This window comes from Meles meles, chromosome 17, assembly GCF_922984935.1.
Source record: "Meles meles chromosome 17, mMelMel3.1 paternal haplotype, whole genome shotgun sequence".
Classification (NCBI taxonomy): domain Eukaryota; kingdom Metazoa; phylum Chordata; class Mammalia; order Carnivora; family Mustelidae; genus Meles; species Meles meles.
Genome location: NC_060082.1, coordinates 28244337 through 28265991, shown reverse-complemented (window position 1 = coordinate 28265991; position 21655 = coordinate 28244337). Strand labels below are relative to the sequence as shown.

The following is a 21655-nucleotide window of genomic DNA, read 5'->3' as shown; positions in this document are numbered from 1 at the left end:
TACTTGCTTAAGTATTAAGAGCTAAGACTAGGGAGAAATAGTAACGGCTGCCATTTGTTGAACCCTATCATGTGCCAAGCATTGGCTTAGGTAATTACAAAAATTACACGAGCAATTGGTTTACTCCCATATAGCAGTAAATCTAAATAATTAAGGCTAAAATATGATAAAGGTTTTTTTTTTTTTTTTCTCTCTCACTTAAGAAAGTCCAGAAATAGGCAGGGCTGGCACCATAGCTTTGAAGTCATTAAAGAATCCTGGATCCTAATGTCTTTCTGCTTCACAATCCTTAAATCATGCTTCCATTTCCATGGGTTGCCTCATGGCACAAAACAGCTGTTGAAGCTCTAGGAGTCATGACTGCATTGTAGGTTGGAAGAAGGAAGAAAGGGAGAAATACACAAAGAGGGAAGGCCTCTGAACGGAGGTTCCCCCAAAGCACCGATTTCTACTTATGTCTCAACTGGCTACCTCTAGCAGCCGGGGAGACTTTGGAAAATGTGAATTTTTAACTAAGTACAATGCTGGCCTCAGTAATGTGTGGGTTCTGTTAGGAAGAAAAGGAAAATGAATATGGGTCAGGCAACTCGCTATCTCAGGCACATGTACATTGTTTATAAGGAGACCTCCAATATATGAAGTACCATTTTTATTTTATAGACATGGAAACTGAGACCCAAACCTTATTCATCTGCCCAAGGTCACATCTAGTAAGGAATCGAGGCAGAGTTTGAACCTAGATTTGTCCATGTCAGAGATCCTATTTAACTATTTTGTTTCCACTGAGCTTATGTTTTGTTTTTGTCAATACTAAGTATTTGTCAATACTAAGTGTTCTTCATAAATTATTTTATTTAATTATCACAAGACCCCTGGATTTTATGGTATCATTATTCCCATTTTACAGATGAAGAGACTAGAGAGGTTAACTTGGCTGCAATGTAGCCCCAGTAGTTCCAGAGCCTCTGATGCCTGCTTTGGAGCTTTTCCTATTCTGGCAATCTTTTTTTTTTTTTTTTAAGATTTTATTTATTTATTAGAGATAGAGGGTGTGTGCAAGCAGGAGGAGCAGCAGGCAGAGAAGTAGGCTTCCCACTGAGCAAGGAGCCCACTATGGGACTCAATCCTAGGTCTCTGGGATTATGACCTGAGCTGAAGGCAGACACTTAACTGGCTGAGCCACCCAGGTGTCCCTTCCTATTCTGCTCCTAACATTCTACTTGTAAAATCGTACCACACATCAAAATAATAGTTCAAGTCGTAGTCTGTAATTCAGTAAAATAAAATCCTTGGCATTTCTACAGCAGAAAAAATCACAGAGAGAACAAAACATGTTACTAACCTAAAAAGAAAGTCAGGTAAGGTTTTGATAAGTGTAATTTTTTATAGCTTTGTTTCTGGCTAATTTTATTGGTATGTGCTATAGACTTATACATCTTATAAGTCTGAGGAATTTAATTTCACCTTTTTTCTGAGTCATTAATTGCTTCTGGAGAAGTGGCTTGTGTTTTTTAGATATCACTTCAAAACTGTTCTATTTTTATATTTGCATCTAGGTACCCTGTTTAGATTTTTACAATCTGATTATTGCTTTCAAGCTTATTCTAATGATGTGATTATTTGAAAATGAGCTTATGGCTACTTATAAGCATTTCTGGTAATTGTGAGTAGGTGAAAAAAAAAAACCCAGATTTTTAACATTCTTATTTTCATTGCTTTTCCCATCTCTGTGAATATCAATTTTGGATCTCTGTTACCCCAGCAACAAGCTGTGACATCACAAATGATAGCTTTTTGGGTGGAGAGCCAATGGTTGCTCTCAACTCTTTGTTAAGAAACAAAGATCTTGTTTTCATGTAAATGAGTTTAATTATACAGCTTGCTGTTGGAAAGTCTGCAGTTAAGGTTACATATAGAATCTTAATAGTTTTTGTTTCTGTGGCTCATGTATGCACGTAAGGATACAGGCCGTCAGGCCATTTGGTTAAATAGAGAGCAGTTGCTGAGCTAGGTGAGAAAGAGCTAGACATACTGAGGTTGTGTTTATCCCATATATCTGGAATCCAAGAAGATGGTCATCTAATCTAGACTGAGAACTACCACAGACTCCTACTGCCGAGAATTAAGGGGCAGGTGGAGATTAATATCGTAAGTGACTTTAGTGTTGTTTTCATGTGTGTGGAGAGGCCCTGCCTCTGTGTGTGCGTGTGTGTGGAGACCAGATGGTACTCAGGGATCATTTAAAGCACTCTTGCATATGTTACTATCTTCCTTGTGCCATAGCTAATTTTTTTAAAAATTTTTAATCTTAAAAAAAAAATTCATGAAATAGAACTCTTTGGGCAGAGGATATCATAGTAAATGTGTAATCATACTGTTCTAAGATTTAAGAGCTCAGAATTTAAAAAACCAGTCAACCAGCAAATAAAATCTGAGCCAGAAGATTCTCTAGTTAAACTTATCTCAGACCCTCTGTCTGTGTGCTAGGGCTTTGTTATGTAGCACGCCTGACCATTCTCTTTCTGCTTGTGTTTTTGTGTTTTTGGTTTCAGGACTCCTTACAAATCCCAGGCTGACTCAACAACAGAGAAAACAGTAGACAATGTCTCTTCTAGCACCCCGCTCTGTGTGATCACTAATCGCCCTCCACCTAGCACTGCCAATGGGGTTACAACTGCCACTCAGCTCTCTGCTCCTGGAACAGACTCCTCTGTGGAAGCCCGGGACAGGAGAAGGTATGTTCTGTACTGATTGCATTTGCGGGATTCTGCTTTAAGGTAGGAGATAAAGGAGTGGGTGTGAAGTCTTTCCCCCAACCCCAAATACATTTATGAAAGTAGATCTTTATATTACAGTTTGGGTTTTCTGTTTTGCCTCTGGGAGACTTTTGATGGAGCTCTTAATTATTTCTGATTATTTAACATAGATACTTACTCTGTTATGAATATAGGCATATCTCTTTTCCACTTGTCTTATAAAAGAAATCAGGGTCAGGCATATTTTCCCCATTTTGTGATGAGAACCTGAAACACAGAGAAGAATCTTTTCTTTTGTTCTGAGGAGTCGATGAAGACTTTTCCGGCAGCAAAGAAAAGCAGTATCATGAAAAAGACTCAGAGAAATAAAGCTAGGATATCATTTTAATTCGTTAAAAAATACCAGAAAAAAAACTGAATAGATATGGTGGAAGGATAGGGATTCGTTACTGTACAATTTCTTCCAAGAAAAATTATGAGAGAGCAGTCATGATTGGCGCAGGAGAGATTTAAGGTAGACACTAAGAAGAACTTTTTGATAACATTAAGAGATCTTGGAAAATGTGACCAAGAAAAATGGGACATTTTCACCCACTTGAAAAAGTGGAAAAAATAGAATGCCCTCCATTTGGCTGTTTCAGATCTACTTAAAAACTGAAGCCATACTTATCCCTTTTTTAAGACTGGAAAAAGAAGTGAAATCTTATCAAAATTTAAATTTCCATCTGGCTTCATTTTCTTTTGAATATCCAAAGGAAGAAGATTTTATGTTTGTGAGTGGGTGTATATGTGCAATAAATCAAGAAGTCTTATCATCTATAAGATGTAACGAGTTAAACTTTTTAGATGTTTGTTTATTGTAAAGACAGTTCGAAGAATAAAATTCTGAGAAGTTGAAGAGAGATGTTAAGTGAGTTGAAGAATGGTGTTTTTCTTCTTCCTTTCTTTTCCTTTCTTTTAATTCCTTCCTTTCTTTTTTTCATTTCTTTATATAAAAATAGAAGGAAGTCAGTTTTCTGGGCTAACACATTACAGAGCGTCATCTTTTCATTGGTTTCCAGCTAAGGAAATTTTAATAAATCAATCTTGAATATTTAATGTTTATATATTTAATAGCTCAGATGGAATTAAGGTATTATTAGTTTCATCTGGGAACTAAATGCAAAATTAATTTTTTTCTGAATATTAGGTGAAAAAAACTCCCTTTAAAAAAATCCTTCTGGGCTGAGGCAAGTAAAATGAGTTAAATTCATCATTAAGATCATGATCCCTGAAAGGATGGCTAAATCAGGCCTTTTATCAAACTACATTATTAAATACTCATTGCATGCACCATTATTTAGAGAAACCTAGAGAGATAGTTACTGTCTTCTGGAATTTTTATAACCTACAAACAAAATGTAGCGCCTGCTACAGATTTTAATTTTGTTTTAGAAGTTTTACGTACTGTGTACCATATATTGCCACTAGGACATAATTCCTCAAGAAGCAGCAAATATAGGAGTAGAAGAATTATATCAAAACATCACTGAATTACATGAATGTGGTGTTTCAAGGTAAGTGCATTTTTAGAATGGTGCAAGGTAATAGGGAGACATTAGATATTTATTCGATAGTAAATAATCTTTATTAGACAAATAAGATAAATAAGAAGATATTACATAAAGAGCTGTTGGACTCGGTCACCAGCATTCATTCTGTTCAAAATACTTATTGAGCATCGGCCATTGCAAAGTACTATGGTGAACCTCGGTAATAGAGTAGTGAATGAGAAAAACAGTCTCAGCTCTTGGCAAACATACACGGTAGTGAAGAAAAACGAACACTAATGTGATATATACTGTGGAGAAGTAGTATGAGTTGTTAGGGCAGGAGAAGGTTATCTTAAGAGGATGACACTCAAAGTGTAGAGGGTAAATAACAGCTGGGAGAAGGGGATAAACATTCCTGCCAGAAAATATGACTGTTGAAAAGCCACTAAGGTGGGAAGGTGCTTGATCCTTTGGAGAATTTGGGGGGGGAGAAAGATTTTATTTTTTTGAGAGAGAGAGACACAACAATCTAGGGAACACAAGCAGGGAGAGCAGGAGAGGGAGAAGCAGGCTGCCCGCTGAGCAGGGAGCCCAGTGCAGGGCTCCATCCCAGGACCCTTGGATCAGGACCTGAGCCGAAGGCAGACACTTAACAACTGAGCCACCCAGGCGCCCCCTTTGGAGAATTTGAGAGAAGATGTTGTGACTTTGGGGTAGAGAGTTAGGGAAAGAGCAATCTAAGGTGAGGCTTGAGGAATAAGTAGGAGCTATATAATGCAAAGTCTTAGAGACAAGGACAAAGATTTTGGATATATATGTTAAGAACAATGATGAGCTACTGGGAACATTTTATTTTATTTTATTTTATTTATTTGACAGAGAGAAATCACAACTAGGCAGAGAAGCAGGCAGAGAGAGAGGAGGAAGCAGGCTCCCTGCGGAGCAGAGAGCCCGATGCGGGGCTCGATCCCAGGACCCTGGGATCATGACCTGAGCCGAAGGCAGAGGCTTTAACCCACTGAGCCACCCAGGCGCCCCTGGGAGCATTTTTTTAACAGCTTTATAAAGATATAATTTATATACCATATAATTTAAGGTGTACAGTTCAGTCATTTGGGGTATATTCACAGATATGTGCAGTGATTACCACAGTCAATTTTAGGACATTGTCATCATCTTAAAAAGAAATCCCATACCCCTCGTTATTGTCCCTCTTACTCCCACCCCCATCTCCCCATTCCCTAGACCTCAGCAACCACTGATCTACTTTCTGTTTCTATGGAGTTGCCTATTCTGGACATTTCATATAAATGGAATCAATATGTGGTCTTTGTGACTGACTTCTTTCACTTCGAATAATGTTTTCAGGGTTCATCCATGTAGTAGCATGTATCGGCACTTTATTCTTTTTTATGGCTAAACACTATTCCATTGTGTGGATATACTGCATTTTCTTTGCCATTTATACGTTGGTGGACATTTGGGTTCTTTCCACCTTTTGGCTATTTTGATTTACGTTACTGTGAACAGGTGTACGAGTTTTTGTGTGGACCTATGTTTTTATTTCTCTTGAATATATATGTAGGTGCAGAATTGCTGAGTCTTATAGAAAATATCCAAAAAGCAAAAAGATAACATGATCTGACTTACATTTTTTTAAATTCTGGCTTTTAAACTCTGGTTACAGTAGTCCATATGAATTGGACATGGGAAGGATGGACAGGAGTAGATGTGGGAGGACCGGTAAGGACACCATTGCAGAAGAAAGGTGCATGAGAGAGAGCAGTGGCTTGCCCAAGGGTAGTAGCAAAAGAGACCGAAAAAAGTGAATAGAGGGTGCCTGGGTGGCTCAGTTGGTTGAGCGACTGCCTTCGGCTCAGGTCGTGATCCCGGACTTCCAGGATCGAGTCCTGCATCGGGCTCCCAGCTCCTTGGGGAGTCTGCTTCTCCCTCTGACCTTCCCCTCTCTCTCATGCTCTCTCTCACTCATTCTCTCTCAAATAAATAAATAAAAATCTTAAAAAAAAAAAGTGAATGGACTTGCAATTTATTTAGGAAAACATTTAACAACATGGTAGATGAGTTTATAAGGACCCTTTTCCCATTATAAATGTAAGAAAATATAGTTGAGTTTAGAAAAGTGAAAGGAAACTGTGAAGTGACAAAAATGAGGAGAATCCAAAAGCCAGAATGGTTTGAGTGGCCCGGGGTTGGTATAAGACCTCTAGACCAGAAGTCAGTGTCTGGAGGCTCAGATTTTAATGCCCATGTGTAGGTGTACAAAGTATGGCTTTGGATCTGACTAGGTTAGGAGCTGTAAGTAAGAACCCGTATAAAGCTAGAGTTCTCGAAAGGCTGCCCAGTTCATGAAAAGGATGCTTTGTCTGTGGCCTAAAGAAGTGTCAAGGATGGCGCCTATTCCAGGGTCTGAGCAGGGACAGAAAAGTCTTCTGTGGGAAGTTTTTTACTACCCATATATATGTGTGGAAATCCCAAGCCAAGAATTTTATTTATTTGTTTGTTTGTTTGTTTGTTTGAGAGAAAGAGCATGCGTGCGCAGTGCAGAGGGATAGAAGGAGAGAGAGAGAATCTCAGGCCGACTCCATGCTGAGTGGGGAGCCCGATGTGGGGCTTGATCTCAGGACCCTGAGATCATGACCTGAGCTGACTCAGACCAAGGGTTGGATGCTTAACCCAGTGCACCACCCAGGCACCCCTGACCCAAGCTGAGAATTTACATAGAAAATAGGTTTGCATTCTTGAAACCCTGAGGCCATAGGCACAAGCAATTTGAAACCACCGTGAAGAAACACATCGACGACCCAGGGTACCAAGGATTTCTGTAAAACTGTTGCCTACCAAAGACAAACTCACGTAGGAAATGAACCACTCGAGGAAAAGTTCATAGATGCGGGTTCTTAGATACTTAGCTACTTTTAGAAGTGGTACATGCAGATCACTATGTAGTAGGATTTTTGGATACAAATCAGAAACCTCAAACTATTATTTAATTTGGTAACAATAACTAGATGTGAACCAGTTGTATTGAGGGTAGACACATCTGTAAAAATGGCCAATTAATCAGAAGTGGTGCCTAGAATAAAATATTTTGAAAACATGTTGTTCCTATATAAATTCCTATTTAAATGGGAATCCACATATGTCAAGCCGTCTACCAACCCTTTATTGACGGACTGCCATGTGCCAGGCACAGTTATTAGAGATACAAGGTCAAAGAAAAACGTCTTTCCTGCCCTTGAGAGTTTAAATTTATCTATTGTGGGAAGGCAAACAAGCAAATCAAATAATATAGTCAGTTGTTAAGTGCTCTGATAAGGATGTGTATAGATTGTTATGGGGGCACAGAGGAGGGAGGACTAAATCAGACTGAGTAGGGCGACAGAGAAGGTATGCCAGAGGTGAGTGGAAGCTGAATTTTGAAGGCAGCTGGAAGTGAACTCTGAGTAGTAATAGGATGCTGGTATTTTAGAGGGCACACAAGAAATTCAAGAAACAAGTTTAATATGCCTGAAGCAGGGAGAAGGCAAGGCCCAGTGTTGTATTTCTGAAAGTGTCTTTGTGAAGTAGATTTAGATGAATCAAAATTTAAAAAAAAAAAAAAATCCGTGGGCAAATGAGTTTGTGAAAGAACAGTTACACAAAGTTAAACAGAATTACTCCAAAGCCGCCTCAGGATCCTTTCTCTCAGGGGGTGGGCGTGGGTGGGGGGAGTTGGGTGGGGAAAGAAGAGTGTGGGGGTGGTTAGAATTTGCAGCATTTTCCAAATTTCTGTGTCCATCGAATAGTTCTGTTTTGTTTTTCTTCACAGAAACCCAAGACTGGTATCCCACTGGGTATACTTTGGAAATTGTGGAGCTAGAGAGGTAGGCAGGAACCAAACCATGTAGATTTTTGTTGTGCTATGCTAAGAAACTTGAACTTCTGTTTTCAAAGCTATGGAATACCATTGAAGTATTTTCAGCTGGGGAATGACTTGATCAAATAAAACATATCATTTAAGCCTTTACAGAATTAAAGCCATTTAGAATCTCTCCCTCTAGACAAACATAAGCTGAAAGAAAAAAAAAAAATCACATGTTTTGAAAACAGCTAAATTTTCCTTTTGAAAGAGCATGCTGGGTGCTAATTCTTCTCTTGAAGCTGCAGCTTTCTCTGTAATCAGCTCCTTGTGGAAGCATTTGGACTCCTGCTGGGAACCATGATGGAGGCCTGAAGCTCACATTCACAGGTCCAATTTGAAGCAATTAGTGAGCACTGGGATAAATGGGGCTTTAAAACTGGCCACAGGGAGACTTACCCAGTGGAAAAGCCATCTTCCAGAAAGAATCTCCATTTGCAGTGTAAGAGGACTGAGGAGTAGGTCTTGCCAATAAAGCTGCACGGCTGGCTTTTCTTTTCTGAGAATATTTGGTCCTAAGAAGGGGTAGACAGGTATGTGCGTACCAGTTGGCTCACAGTGAGTCTCAGCTTTACACTGTGTGCTCTCCTCAGTTCATAACTACGGATACATGGTTGAATGGACAGAGCTAGAGACAAAAGAAATAGATTATGATACCAGACAATAATAAGCGTGGAAATCTTAACATTAGATTTTTCAGAGGGGGCCAAGGGTAGTTTTTTCTTTTCTTTTCTTTTTTTTCCTGTATTTTCCGAAGTTCCAGAGTGATAAAGTATTGCCATTATAAGCAGGGCAGAGGAAGGAGAGCTTGAAAAAAAAAATTTAACTCCAGAAACCACAGTCTTTCTTATGATATAAGTCTGTGAAGATGGCCATAGTCACTGAAGAGTTAACAAAAGAGTTAAGAGTTTCAAGGTTTGCAGGATTTTAGATAATTTAAGATTTTGCTACATAAGCTCAGGGCAGAACTTCTGAAATGTTTATTACTTTGAAGAAGCGCATGATCTTGGATTTACAAAGTTTCTTTCCTGAAAAGCTCAAGGGTGATCAAATGTATTCTCTTTACGTGATGGAAAGAATAGGAGTTAAACTCCCTCTATTACAAATGGAATTGCTGATGCCCTAAGAGGTGGAATGATTTGCTTAATAGCACACCTGAGTCAGAGGCACAGTGGAGATGTCACCTGGGCCTCTTTTTTCCCTTGTCACTGAGCTCACCAACCATTTCTTCTTTTGGATTTCAGAATAAAGGTTTTGATTCAGGGGCCCCTCCATCTTAGTCGGGAGCCCAGCATGCAGCAGTCTACCTCCATGGCACCGTAATCACTGTCATCTAGTCTTCGGAGTGACCCTGAGGATTATAGAAACCAACAGGGTCATCTGATTGTAAAGGAGTTGATTTGACCGGCAGACAGCGGGACAGAAAGGGCAAGTGGCAAGCAGTCGGCAGACAACTCTGCAGGGGCATCAGAGCCAAGCGGCAGCTGTCACAATAGCGTAGTGGCTGGGTTCATTTTCCAAAGCGCCAAGTTTTCCTTAGCAACGAAATGTAAACAGTTCCCTTGGCTAATATTAGAGTCTGATAGTGTCTGCCTTTGATCCTCTTGCTCTGTTTCTCCTCTAACTTTTTTGCCTCTCAACCCAACCCTGAATTTCGCATCTTTCTTTTTTTAATGTATGCAACTTCAATAAGAAATGAAATCTAGATGACAAAATACTACCACTTAATGCTGAATTTTACATCTTTTTTATTGATGCCATTTCCTTTTTTTTTTTTTTAAGAGAAACAGCCAAAATAGTTTTTCTCCACAGTGAGCTAAAATTGGGGGCGCCTGGGTAGCTCGTCAGTTAAGCAGCTGCCTTCCACTCAGGTCATGATCCCAGAGTCCTGGGATCCAGCCCCACATCGGGCTCCCTGCTCAGCGGGAAGCCTGCTTCTCCCTCTGCTCCTCCTCCCCGCTTATGCTTGCTCTCTCTCTCTGTCAAATAAATAAATAAAATCTTTAAAAAAAAAAAACAACTAAAACTAAAATTGAATGCTGGGTGCTAATTCTTTTCCCAGATAGCCCGCATGTGACTGGGCTTGGTCAGGGTATGGTCAGTATTGGCTGAGTTGTATATACCACACTTACCGACCTTCTTGAATCCCTTGGGGTCCATATAAGCTAGGTCATTATTCCTGCTAATGTGAAGCTGTCAGCAAATTAATTTGGCATCGTCTTTGGAATGTTAGAAATTTAAACCAAGTAATTAAACTCTGAGTCATGGTTTTTTAAAGTCATTTGACTCATCTCACTGTCTCCAGGCTAAAGACAGGCAGTTGTCCATTGGAAAAGGCACCTTAGAAAGGGGATTCCACAGCTCCTCTACTCTCTCTCTCAGCTTTGATTCTAAAATTAGTATTTTTCTCTCCCTGCCTAAAAGACTGCAAAGAAGCTGAACTTACTACATTTTTCTCTACTGAGATAGTTCTCTCTCTTCCTAACTGTGACTGCTGAACAGGAAGAGAGTGAAATGTGTATAGCAATAGATACATTTTCTGCCCCCATCCTGGGGGTTTCTGGGTTGCTTAGGTGATGGCTTACTATGTTACCTTATTAGTATATATAGATTATGCTCTCGTGATTCCTTTCCTGCCTAGTTAGTGATGTCAGTATCTGTTGTTTTGTAACCAAGGACGCTCCAAACCATGCATGCACTATTTGATACTGTTGATTCTAGGGTGAACATTTTTCACATTTCAATGTCTCTAAAGCCAGGATGTCTTACTGCTGGTTGTTCTAGAGCATGCGTGAATTTGGTCCTAGGTATTCCATTACTGTCACTGAGTTATGTGCCTTGCTGGTACAAAATATGTCTAAATCTGAAAGATCCCTTTCAGTAACTATTATACCAAGTGCTGAAAAGGTGATGAAAAGCATGTGTGATTGGCACTGCTTTTCCTTTATTAGTGGTAAAGTGCCAGTGCAGCTTGCAATGGGCAATGGTTAGCTTTGGTGCAATGCAGTCCCCTTTCGCCAGTGAGAATGATGCTGTTGATCTATATTTAAAAACATGAACTGGAAAGTGACTGCTAATGCGTATGTGGTTTCTTTCTGGGGTGATGAAAATGTTTCAAAATTGATGATGGTGATAACTATGTAATTGTGAGTGTACAGAAAACCACTGAATGGTACGCTTAACTGGGGATGTGAATTGTATCTCCAAAAAGCTGTTTAAAAATAACACTAAGACCAAATAGGTCCACCGAACTGTTCTGGGAAGGAAGACCTGGATGTTGCCTGCTTAGAGTTACTTCCGTAAGATTTAAGGGTCTTGAATTTCCAAGTCTTATCTTTTTCCTATATTTCTGCTGCTAACCACAGCTGTTAAGGCACAAACTCACTTCATTTTCCAGACAGTGGCATTTGTCACGTAATTCCTCAGCACACCACTTAACAGTTGAGGAGTGGAGCTTTAAAACGTCCCCCCCACCCCTTCGGGACACATGCATTCCAAAGAAAGGACAAGAATCCATTCCCTGGTGCGGTAGAGCCTCTAGTGGTTCTGTCCCAGTTCCCCAACCACTTCAGAGTGAAGTGAGCATTCACCCAGCACCTGCTACTCAAAGCCCTTATCAGCTGTGTTTTTACAGTTAATCTTCTTCTGATAAAGTGGTTCTTTTTTCAGAGCTGTATTGGTGACATGTGGGAGGGACCAAAATGTGCCCGCTCTCAAATCTCCCTCCCCTTTCTCTCCTACCACTTGATTTTCCCATGTTGTAACAATCTCATAAAATGAGCTCTGATGTTTACTAGGTTACTAGGGAAGGACAGTCCGAGGAGTGGCCACCTGTTTGTGAAAATTGGGCTTCTGGGAAGCTGCAGCACAGGTGTGTGGCAAGGTGTGTCTCAGGTAGCTTGACCTGCTCTCACCTAGAATGGTTTGATCTGGCAGTGGAGTTCCTTACTGTTCCTGGTTTTATGGAAATCCGAGGCACAGGAAGTTGATCTTTGTGTTCTGGGAAATTGAATCAAGCCCCTGCCATAATTTACTAGCACCTTCTGTGTTTGGGAGCTAACTCGGTATGCCGAGTTGAGACATCAGGAATGGGCACGGAATAGCAGAAGCAGAAGGTAAAATTTCTTTGCTTGTTGGCTTTGATGTCCTAGATGTGTGTATCTACTCTCAGTGCTCTTCCCTTCCTTATGGTCCTTTGGGAAGCTCACTTGATTGCATATCTTGTGTGGATGGTGGCGTGGTTGGGAGAAGAGGGAGAGGGTGGGTGTTTAAGAATAAGATGTACATGGGGCATCTGGGTGGCTCAGTGAGTTAAAGCCTCTGCCTTCAGCTCAGGTCATGATCCCAGGGTTCTGGGATCGAGCCCCGCATTAGGCTCTCTGCTCAGCAGGGAGCCCGCTTCCCTCTCTCTCTCTCTGCCTGCCTCTCTGCCTGCTAGTGATCTCTCTGTCGAATAAATAAATAAAGTCTTTAAAAAAAAAAAAAAGAGTTAAGATGTACAATGTTCAGAATAACCGGTTTAGAACTTCTCTGGTGTTTCTTCATATTCCTAAAGAATTTAAACATGTGCAGTGACTTAAGGATCCCACCCAAGAGGTTAGAGTGGCAGAGGACAACTAAAAATTTCAAGAAGTAGAAACGTGCTTCTCTTTTCAAGAAGAAACTGATATCAGTAATGTATTCTTAAGTTGGATGATAGGTGGTGGTTGTATTCTTTTTTTTTTTTTTTTAAGATTTATTTATTTACTTAGAGAGGAGGGAGGGCCAGAGAGAAAGAAGGCAGACTCCTCGCTGAGCACTGAGTCTGACATGGGGCTCGATCCCAGGACCTTAATCATAGCCTGAGCTGAAACCCAAGAGTTGAACACTTAACTGACTGTGCCACCCAGGCGCCCCTGGTGGTTATATTCTTTGTATCTTTTTAAGTCTTAAATATTATATATTTTGAATAAATAATACAAAAAAATTGTTGGATATGTAGAACAATTGCAGAGAGAAGCTGGTTTAGGTAAATGAAAGGTTAGACTACTCCTGGAGTTGGCCTTTGAACAGGAAATTATAAAATGCAAAGACTAGCTCATTGAGCTGTTTACATACTACAAACCATACATTCGCATTGAATCTTCATGGAAGTACATGTTTTCCCATACCTACAAGAGGAGAAGTTTCCTAAGTTATCTTTTATATTCAGAGGACCCATTTTTCTAGACAAAATTCAAAATCGTGCTGGGTCCGGCTGTGTAAAGGATTCTGTGGATGGGTAGTCATCTCAGCCCTGTAGAGAGATCACTCACTAGAGTCTGAGCTCAGCTTGTCCAGAACTAAACTTCTGCTCTTCTCACCTGTCCCTCTCTACTGTTCTTCTTGGGCTTTGTGTCTTTGGCATCGTATCACTCTATGTACTCAGGTATAAAACTCTGGCTATTTCCCAAACATGCTTTTCCTTTTATGACCCTCTTTGTGCTCGACCTTCTTTCTGGAAAGGCCTTCTGTCACCTTCCCTGCTGAACAAGAGTCTATTCATGGGGTGAAAACCCACCACTGGCTCCCCTGCTTCCCCAGCTCCAGGCTGCACTCAGTACGATCTCCTGAGTGTTCTCCGGTAGCACTTTTCTTAGGACTGCTTTAACTAATTAATTAAATTAGGTGTTGTCTCTCCTCATTACTACATTGTGAGCTTCTTTTTTTTTTTAAGATTTTATTTATTCGACAGACAGAGATCACAAGTAGGCAGAGAGGTAGGCAGAGAGAGAGGGGGAAGCAGGCTCCCTGCTGAGCAGAGAGCCCGATGTGGGGCTCCATCCCAGGACCCTGGGATCAGGACCTGAGCCGAAGGCAGAGGCTTTAACCCACTGAGCCACCCAGGCGCCCCTACATGGTGAGCTTCTTGAGAATGCTTTTTTTATTGGGTTTTCTGCATACCACAGAGCCTAATACATAGTAGGGGTTGGGTAAATATGTATAGAAGAAACTTCTCAGTGAAAATGAGCCTCTATGTAGTAATACACTCTGTCCAGAAGGTGGCAGCAGAAGAATGTCAGTTGATCTACGTCATATAAGGTGCCCTAAGACCTGATTTTGTGTTTGGGTCAGTTTACAGATAAGCGTATTTACCCCATTCCGTGTGAAGTGTTTTTCTACAGGAAGTGCAGGTGTTTCTGGCATGGGGAGGACCTCTGTGGACATCGCTGGGGTGCTGCTTCAGCAGAGCACAGCAGACTCCGTGGTGGCAGGGCAGGAGACCCCAGTTTCCTCTTCAGCTGAACACACAGTGTATGCTGTCTCAAGCAAGCCATTTAACTTCTTCAGTCTCAGAGTCTTTATTGGTTAGTCAGTGGAGTTAGGAGATTTGTAGGTAGTATTGGATTCTAAAATCACTGGATTCAAGTCTTTGATGGCCATCTGACCGTTTCTGTGCTCAGTATTGTGCTGAGTATAATAAGAAAGGGCTATGTCCTGGGCAGTGCCTAGAAGATCAGGGACACCACATACACACGCAGTAAACCAAGAGTATACCTTAAGGAACTGTATATCCTTGACTGCAAAACTGTGTTCAGGTATATTTGAAGTTCAGAGAAGAAGTTGAATGAATGAGGGAGGATGGAGTGGGTAGAAAGGGCTTCGTGAAGCCACTGAAGGTAGAATTTGAGTTGGCTTTGAACATATGAGTTGGTTTAAATGGGGTAAGAGAATTCCTATTTTTGGAAGCTTGTTGTGTTATACGCCGGTACCCTCCTAGATGCATTTAATCCTCCCAGCTTTGTGAGATAAGTAATATTACTTTCTTAAAAGGTATAAGGAAATTAAGGCTCAGATAGACTGTGGAACCTGCCCACACTCACAGAGCTAGTAAATGGCAAAACAGGGATTCAAAACCAGATCTTTTGGAATTTAAAGTCCATGCTTACTGTACACCACTGAGCACACAGATGTGTGCCAGGGTGCAAGTCTTCGTTGGACCATTGTATACTATAAGCTAGCAATTGAGCACAGTGGTTAAATCTCTTGACATTTTTTTTTATATTTATTTTTATTTGTTTATTTACAGCATAACAGTGTTCATTGTTTTGGCATCACACCCAGTGCTCCATGCAGTACGTGCCCTCCCTATTACCCACCACCTGGTTCCTCAACCTCCCACCCCCCCCCCACCCCCCTGCCGCCCCTTCATAACCCTCTGGTTGTTTTTCAGAGTCCATAGTCTCTCATGGTTCATCTCCCCTTCCAGTTTCTTGACATTTTTTTGAAGGGAAGACAGAACTTCTAGGAAATGAGTATTCGTCTTGGGAGATACCATTTTTGAAAACAAAGCAAATCAAATCAAACACTTTCTATCGTATCTGAAACTGAAATAGGAAATAAGGATTTGGGGGAAACAAATGAGAAGTTGTCTTGTAGGTCCACTGGCTTATTCAGTGTTTTATGAGGATGCTGGATATGGGAAGTTTACTTTTGGGAGAATTCCAGAGCCATGGGCAGGCTTGTTTCTATTTTAAGAAATATTTTAAAAATTGGGATTGGATGACAGCCATTACCTGAATGATTCATTGTTTCTGGTTTGTCTTTAAACTATTTTTCCCCCTCTTCCCCAGAGTCTTTAGCTAATTCTGGGTATTATAATTGACCCAGCTCTTTAAATTTTTTCCTCTGAATAAATCTTAGTCTTCTAACCTGAAAAAGGAAAACTGAATGTGATTCACAACTCTGGTGCATTTGTGCTGAAAGTGGCTCACTGCTCATTGCCATGTCAATAAAATACAGTAATAACTCAAGGAACCTTCAAGAACTACATTCATTTACACTGAAGCTTATAGTCTTTAAAAGAAAGAACGTTTGGCACACAAAATTCATAAGTCGTGGGAACCAGAGCTGCAAGCTTAGCTGTGTCTATGACAAAAACACTCCTGCACAAAGGTGTTGTTTCCTTGACAGGTGCTTGTCTCTTGTGTCTTCATAGACTTACCTTCGGTGCTGCACTACCTTCTGGGGTCATCCTGTCTCACTCTGTCTTCCCTATTACTCTTGGAAAAGCCCTTATGTCACTTTATTTACTTCCTAGCCTCCTATTCTCTCCACAGCCTACTAAAGTAGAAATTCTGCCCCACTCGCCGTTCCAGTGAAATTGCTCTAGGAGAGAGCCCAGTGGCGTTCCTAATGATCAGATTCCTTAATCACTGCTTCATCTGTTACCTTGAACTCCCAGCAGCACGTTATGGTGTTGACTGCTGTCTTCTGAGATCTTTATTCTCCCATGACCCCTGAAATACCATTCTTTCTTGGCTCACTTCTGTCCTTTCTGACTGCTCCTTCATTGTGTCCTTTGAAGCTCATTTTCTTTTGCAAACACCTTATGTATTGTTCCTTGGGCTTCCTTCTTTTCTTTCCTCGGGACTCTCTAGTTGATCTTGTCCACTCCAGTCGCCTGAGCCATCACTCGACTAGATTTCTGGCCTAGACATCTCTGATGAGCTTCATGGCACTGCCTGGAAAGGACTTAGGTAGAATAGTGCCTAATTTCTGGTAGCCACACCTAATGATAGCCATTTCTGGCCATTGTTTTCCTTTCCCCAATATTCATGATTTCAAGTGTTATTACAGGTGCGCATTTTTAAGGATTCTCTAGTCCTCTCTAAGAAAGAGAATATAACCAAACCAAACCATTTCCTTTCCTCTGACCCAAAAAGACTGGAAAGAGAGACAAAAGCCTGTTAGTTTTCATGTATTTCTTTAAGATTTATTTATTTATTTGAGAGAGAGAGAGATAGAATGTGAGTGGGGGCCGGAAGAGGGACAGAGTGAGAGGGAGAGAGTCCCCAGGCAGATTCCCCTCTGAGTGAGGAGCCCTGCACAAGGCTGGATCCCAGGACCTTGAGGTCATGACCTGAGTCAAAATCAAGAGTCAGACACTCAACCAATCAAGCCACCCAAGTGCCCCAGTTTTCATTGTATTTTAAAAAGTCTTTTTGTCCTGAAGAAGTGTCACCCAATTGGGAAACATAGAAATCAAACTAGAAACCTTCTCTTTACTTCCCACCAAGAAGTGACATACTCCTCACCAGGTCCTGTCATTCATTGTCAAGAGCCCTTCAATTACACTCTCTCTCTCCATCTGCACTGCCCTCTGTTAACTTGGCCCCTCCCAGCTGGACCCTTGGCCTTCTTCTCCCCTTCCCCATCCCAACAGTCCCTCCTCTGCAGTGCAGATCTGATCAGCTCACTCTTCTGCTTGAAATCCAAGAATGGAGCCATAAGTAGTGCTGTCCCCGGGCTTGGTTTAGGAAGCCCTCTTCCCAGTCTTTCTAGATTCTGTTCACATCACCTCCTCTGTTTTCTCTCTCACCCCTCAGATAATTCTGGGCTTCCTCTTCAGAGCACGAGCTCTTTATGTCATGGCATTTCTTATCTTAAATTTTAATTATCACTCCTTTATATCTACGACTTCCTCATGAAATCCTGGTGGAAATCAGGCCTTGTTTATTTTGAAATATAGTATCTGGAGTAGGTAAAAAAAAAAAAAGTGTAGGATGGGGTAATGGTTTGTTAAATGGAATGAAGAAAATGAATGGATCAACACACTGATGGTGAAACTTTTAAAATGGTAAATAAATGAGCATATGATTGGGACCAACCCTAAGACAAAGCTATATTAACTTGGATTCTAAATTTCCTCCATAACCTTGAGTCCAGTAACCGTGTTGGAGCACGTACAAGCTAGACACAGTGCTAAATGTTAATGATGTGATGACAAAAAATAGCCCCACCTTCCTAAAACTTAGAGAATGGTGGCTAGTGGTGCAAAGAATATAAGGAATTTTATTTCACAAGATCTTAGGCTTATTTTTGTTACGATCTATAAGGTAGTGGCTAACACCTGATTTAGTGGGTTAAGACAGTTACTGGTTTACTTATTACTTTTTAGTGTGAATGAAAAAGTCAGTGTGTTCCTTTAGTATCAAGTTTTTTTTTTTAAGATTTTATTTATTTATTTGACAGAGAGAGAGGTCACAAGTAGGCAGAGAGGCAGGCAGAGAGAGAGGAGGAAGCAGGCCCCCCGCAGAGCAGAGAGCCCGATGCGGGGCTCGATCCCAGGACCCCGAGACCACGACCTGAGCCGAAGGCAGCGGCTTAATCCACTGAGCCACCCAGGCGCCCCTAGTATCAAGTTTTAAAGCTTTTTATGTAATTACAAAAAATTCCCATAGACTGGATTGGGGGAGATGGACTACAAAGGGGCATGAGAATTTTGGGACCTGATAGATCTATTCTGTATCCTGATTGTGGTGATGGTTACAGGATTATAGGCACTTGTCAGAACTTACAACTCTTCAACCTATATACTTTCTAGGGCAAATTTTACTGTGTGTAAATTGTATCTCAGGAAGCCTGACTTTTTAAAAGTGCCACTGAGGGTTAATTCATTTGTCATCTGAAAAGTGGGGTGGTTGGCTAGGGAAGATAATCTGTTTTACAGGCCTTCTCCGAAGAGAAATCTGATCTAAGTCCTTGAAGTCCTTCCATTCTAGACCCGTCTCTTCTTAACCCAAGCTTCAGGAAAGTTCAGAAATCCCTGAAATTGTTAGCAAAATTTTGTTAGGTGTAAATTGCCTTTTTTTTTTTTTCTGGGAAGAGATGACAACTTAAATCTGGTTGTTATAAGTAGGTTACTATTCAATAAAGGTTAAAAAAAAACAGGTTTGGGTGCTTCCCCACTTCCCAGGTGCTCCTTTTTTCCTAAGGAAGGCCATGCTAGTGATTACAGCAGTTGGAGACCAGTTTATGGAGGGTGAGAGGAGTCTGTGAGTCCACCGACCTTAGTACTTAGAGCCCACCTGGTGCTAACACAGGCCTGTTCCTAATTCCCCACTTACATGGTTTAGAGCCCCTTTTTCCACTTTCTTAAACCTAAACTCTCACTCCCTTCTCTGTCCTAAGGGTGACGAAAGGATATTTTTTTCCCTTTCTAGGTCACTGCAGTTATGGTAATAAAGGATTTTTCTAAGTATGGAATATAACTACATATTACTCTTTGAAACAGTCCTTTGAATATTAATAATCAATTTTTAAAGTTTGGGGTGCCTGGGTGGCTCATTCAGTTAAGTGGCCAACTCTGGATTTCAGCTCAGGTTGAGTTCTCGAAGTGGTGGGGTGAAGCCCCCGCATAGGCTCTGCACTCAGTGCAGAGTCTGCTTGTCCCCCTCCTTCTCCCTCTCCCTCTGACTCTCCCACCACTGTCTCTCTCAAATAAAATCTTTAAAGGTTTTGGAGTTTATAAAATTTTCCACAATGTGCATATTTTAAGGAGAAAAATAATTATCCATAATCTTACCATTCAGCAATACCCCTACTAACATCTTTTTATGTTGTGTTGATTTTGAGATTATACTGTGGGGTTTTTCTTATTAAAATATTATTATTAAATATTACAAATACCCAACGTATCCATTTTCTGGCTCAATTAAGTCCTAGCTATATTAGCTTCAGTGTTTTTTTGTTTTGTTTTGTTTGTTTTTTGGGGTTTTTTTTTTTTGTTTTTTAGCTTCAGTGTTTTTTAAATAAAATATTAACAATGTTGTTGAGGTCCCTGCGTGTGTCTCAGTCTCATCCCCTTGACTCCCTCCCTAGCTGGAGATAGCTACTATACTAAATTTTGTGTTTGTCATTTGCAAATTTTTATTAGTTATTATTCTGTTCATATATACACATATTACTACTTTCGCATGTTTTTTTTCTTCCTATAAATTATATCATTCTGCACACATCATTCTGAAACCTCCTGTTTTTTACTTAGCATTCTTCTGTTCATTTTGAATGCTCAGTTTAGTCCATTGTGTAGCTATACCACAGTTTGGTTTTGGGGTTTTGTTGGTTTTTTTTTTTTTTCTGCTAATGTACATGTAGGTCATTTTCTCTCTCTCTCTCTCTCTCTTTTACGAATACTAATTATTCTGCTGCGTTGCTGTGTACATTCTTGTTCATGTTTTCTTATCTAAATATGAAACAGCTTCTCAAGGGTATTTATTTTCAAATGGAATTCCTGGATCTAAACAGTGAGTACCTCTTTACTTCAGATGCCAGCCTGCTCTCCTGTTTCCACTCTCACCAGCAATGTATGAGAGTTTCTACATCTTTACAACTAATGTTATACTTGATAATGTCAGTGGTTTGTACTTTTGAGAATGTCAGGAAGATGAAGTGGTTCTCCTTGTTTTAATTTTGCATTTCGTGATCAGTAAGTGAAACTGAACATTTTCTCTTACGTGTATTGGCTTTGTGGGTTTCCTGTTTTGTAAATTCCCTGATTGTATGCTTTGTTATTATTTCCTCTTGGATTCTTGGTCCTTTTTTAAATTGGTATAAGTTCTTTACGTATTCAAAATGCTAATATTTTGCAAGTTATGTATCTGTAGTAGTTTGTGGTTTGTCTTCTAATGTCTGTGTAGACTCTGTCACATGAATGTTCATAATCTATTCAGTTGTTCCCCCTATTGTTTCCTATTTGGATTATTCCCGTGAATATTTTGTGTGTTGACTTTTTGAATTTTCTTCTTAAAAAAAATTCAGTGGTGGTGCTGAATTTGACCTGGTCTATTTTATAGTTAGTGATGAATGTTCGAGACAGTTGGCCAAGTCCAGCTGGTACAGCCTGTGGGTATGAAATAAAGCAGCTCTTGTGCTTTTGGCACCTGAATCTGCCATTCTTGGCATCCTTAACACCTGTTCTGACCAATGAACTAACTGTAGAGTGACCTAAATAAGTAAAACATTGTCATTTGTGAAAGTGGTTTTGGCACTTGATGCTGGAGTGTTTTTAATGGAACAAATGTTCAGAGATACAAGAATTTGAGGCAATATAGTGCTTATCAAAGGTAGGTCACAGAAACACCAGGCTCACATTGTTTATAAAGCAAAAGGAGTTCTCTGAGCTGTCATTTGGTGCCATATAACTTAAGAGGTTAGGGCGGGGGATCAGCAGACTTTTTCTGGAAAGGGCCAGACAGTAAATGTTTTGGGCCTTTTGGGCTCCATGCTCTCCACTGCATCTGCTTAGCTCTGCCCCTGTAGCAGAGCAAGCAGTAGGCACACAGCCTCGCCCCTCATTTCTGTATTGTCCGTGACCGCTTTGGCACTACAGTGCAGGTGTTCCATAGCCTTGCAAAGCCTGGAAGATAGGCTGTCTGGCCTTTCACAGAAAAAGTTTGCAAATTTAGCAATATTGACATTTGGGGCCAAATAATTCTTTGCCATTGCCCCTGGTGGGGACCAAATTGTTCTCTGTTGAGGACTGCTGGTCTAGGGGATTCAGGAAATGCTTCGTTGAGTTGAGGGAACTCCTCCCTCCTTTTTAAATAATTATTCTGCGTAGTGGAGATGTAGCTTTGATTGCTTGCTTAAACTTTCACTCTGATCTCAGTGTTGAGTTAGGAGTGTATGTCAAATGAGCACTTGAA

At 40.5% G+C, this 21655-nt stretch overlaps 1 protein-coding gene across 11 annotated transcripts in view; it reads left to right on the top strand.

The window, feature by feature from the left end:
• The window catches only part of PPP1R12B (protein phosphatase 1 regulatory subunit 12B), a 229912-nt gene that overhangs the window by 100997 nt on the left and 107260 nt on the right, over nt 1-21655 (top strand). For 8 of the 11 annotated variants that reach the window (XM_045983432.1, XM_045983430.1, XM_045983429.1 and 5 more), the window contains one exon: nt 2553-2735. In XM_045983432.1, coding sequence (XP_045839388.1) covers nt 2553-2735 — 183 coding nt within the window. Of the gene's footprint in view, nt 1-2552; nt 2736-8117; nt 8173-12287; nt 12323-21655 lie in introns of those variants that run through there. The other 3 variants (XR_006815664.1, XM_045983434.1, XM_045983436.1) reach the window with 2 other exon arrangements.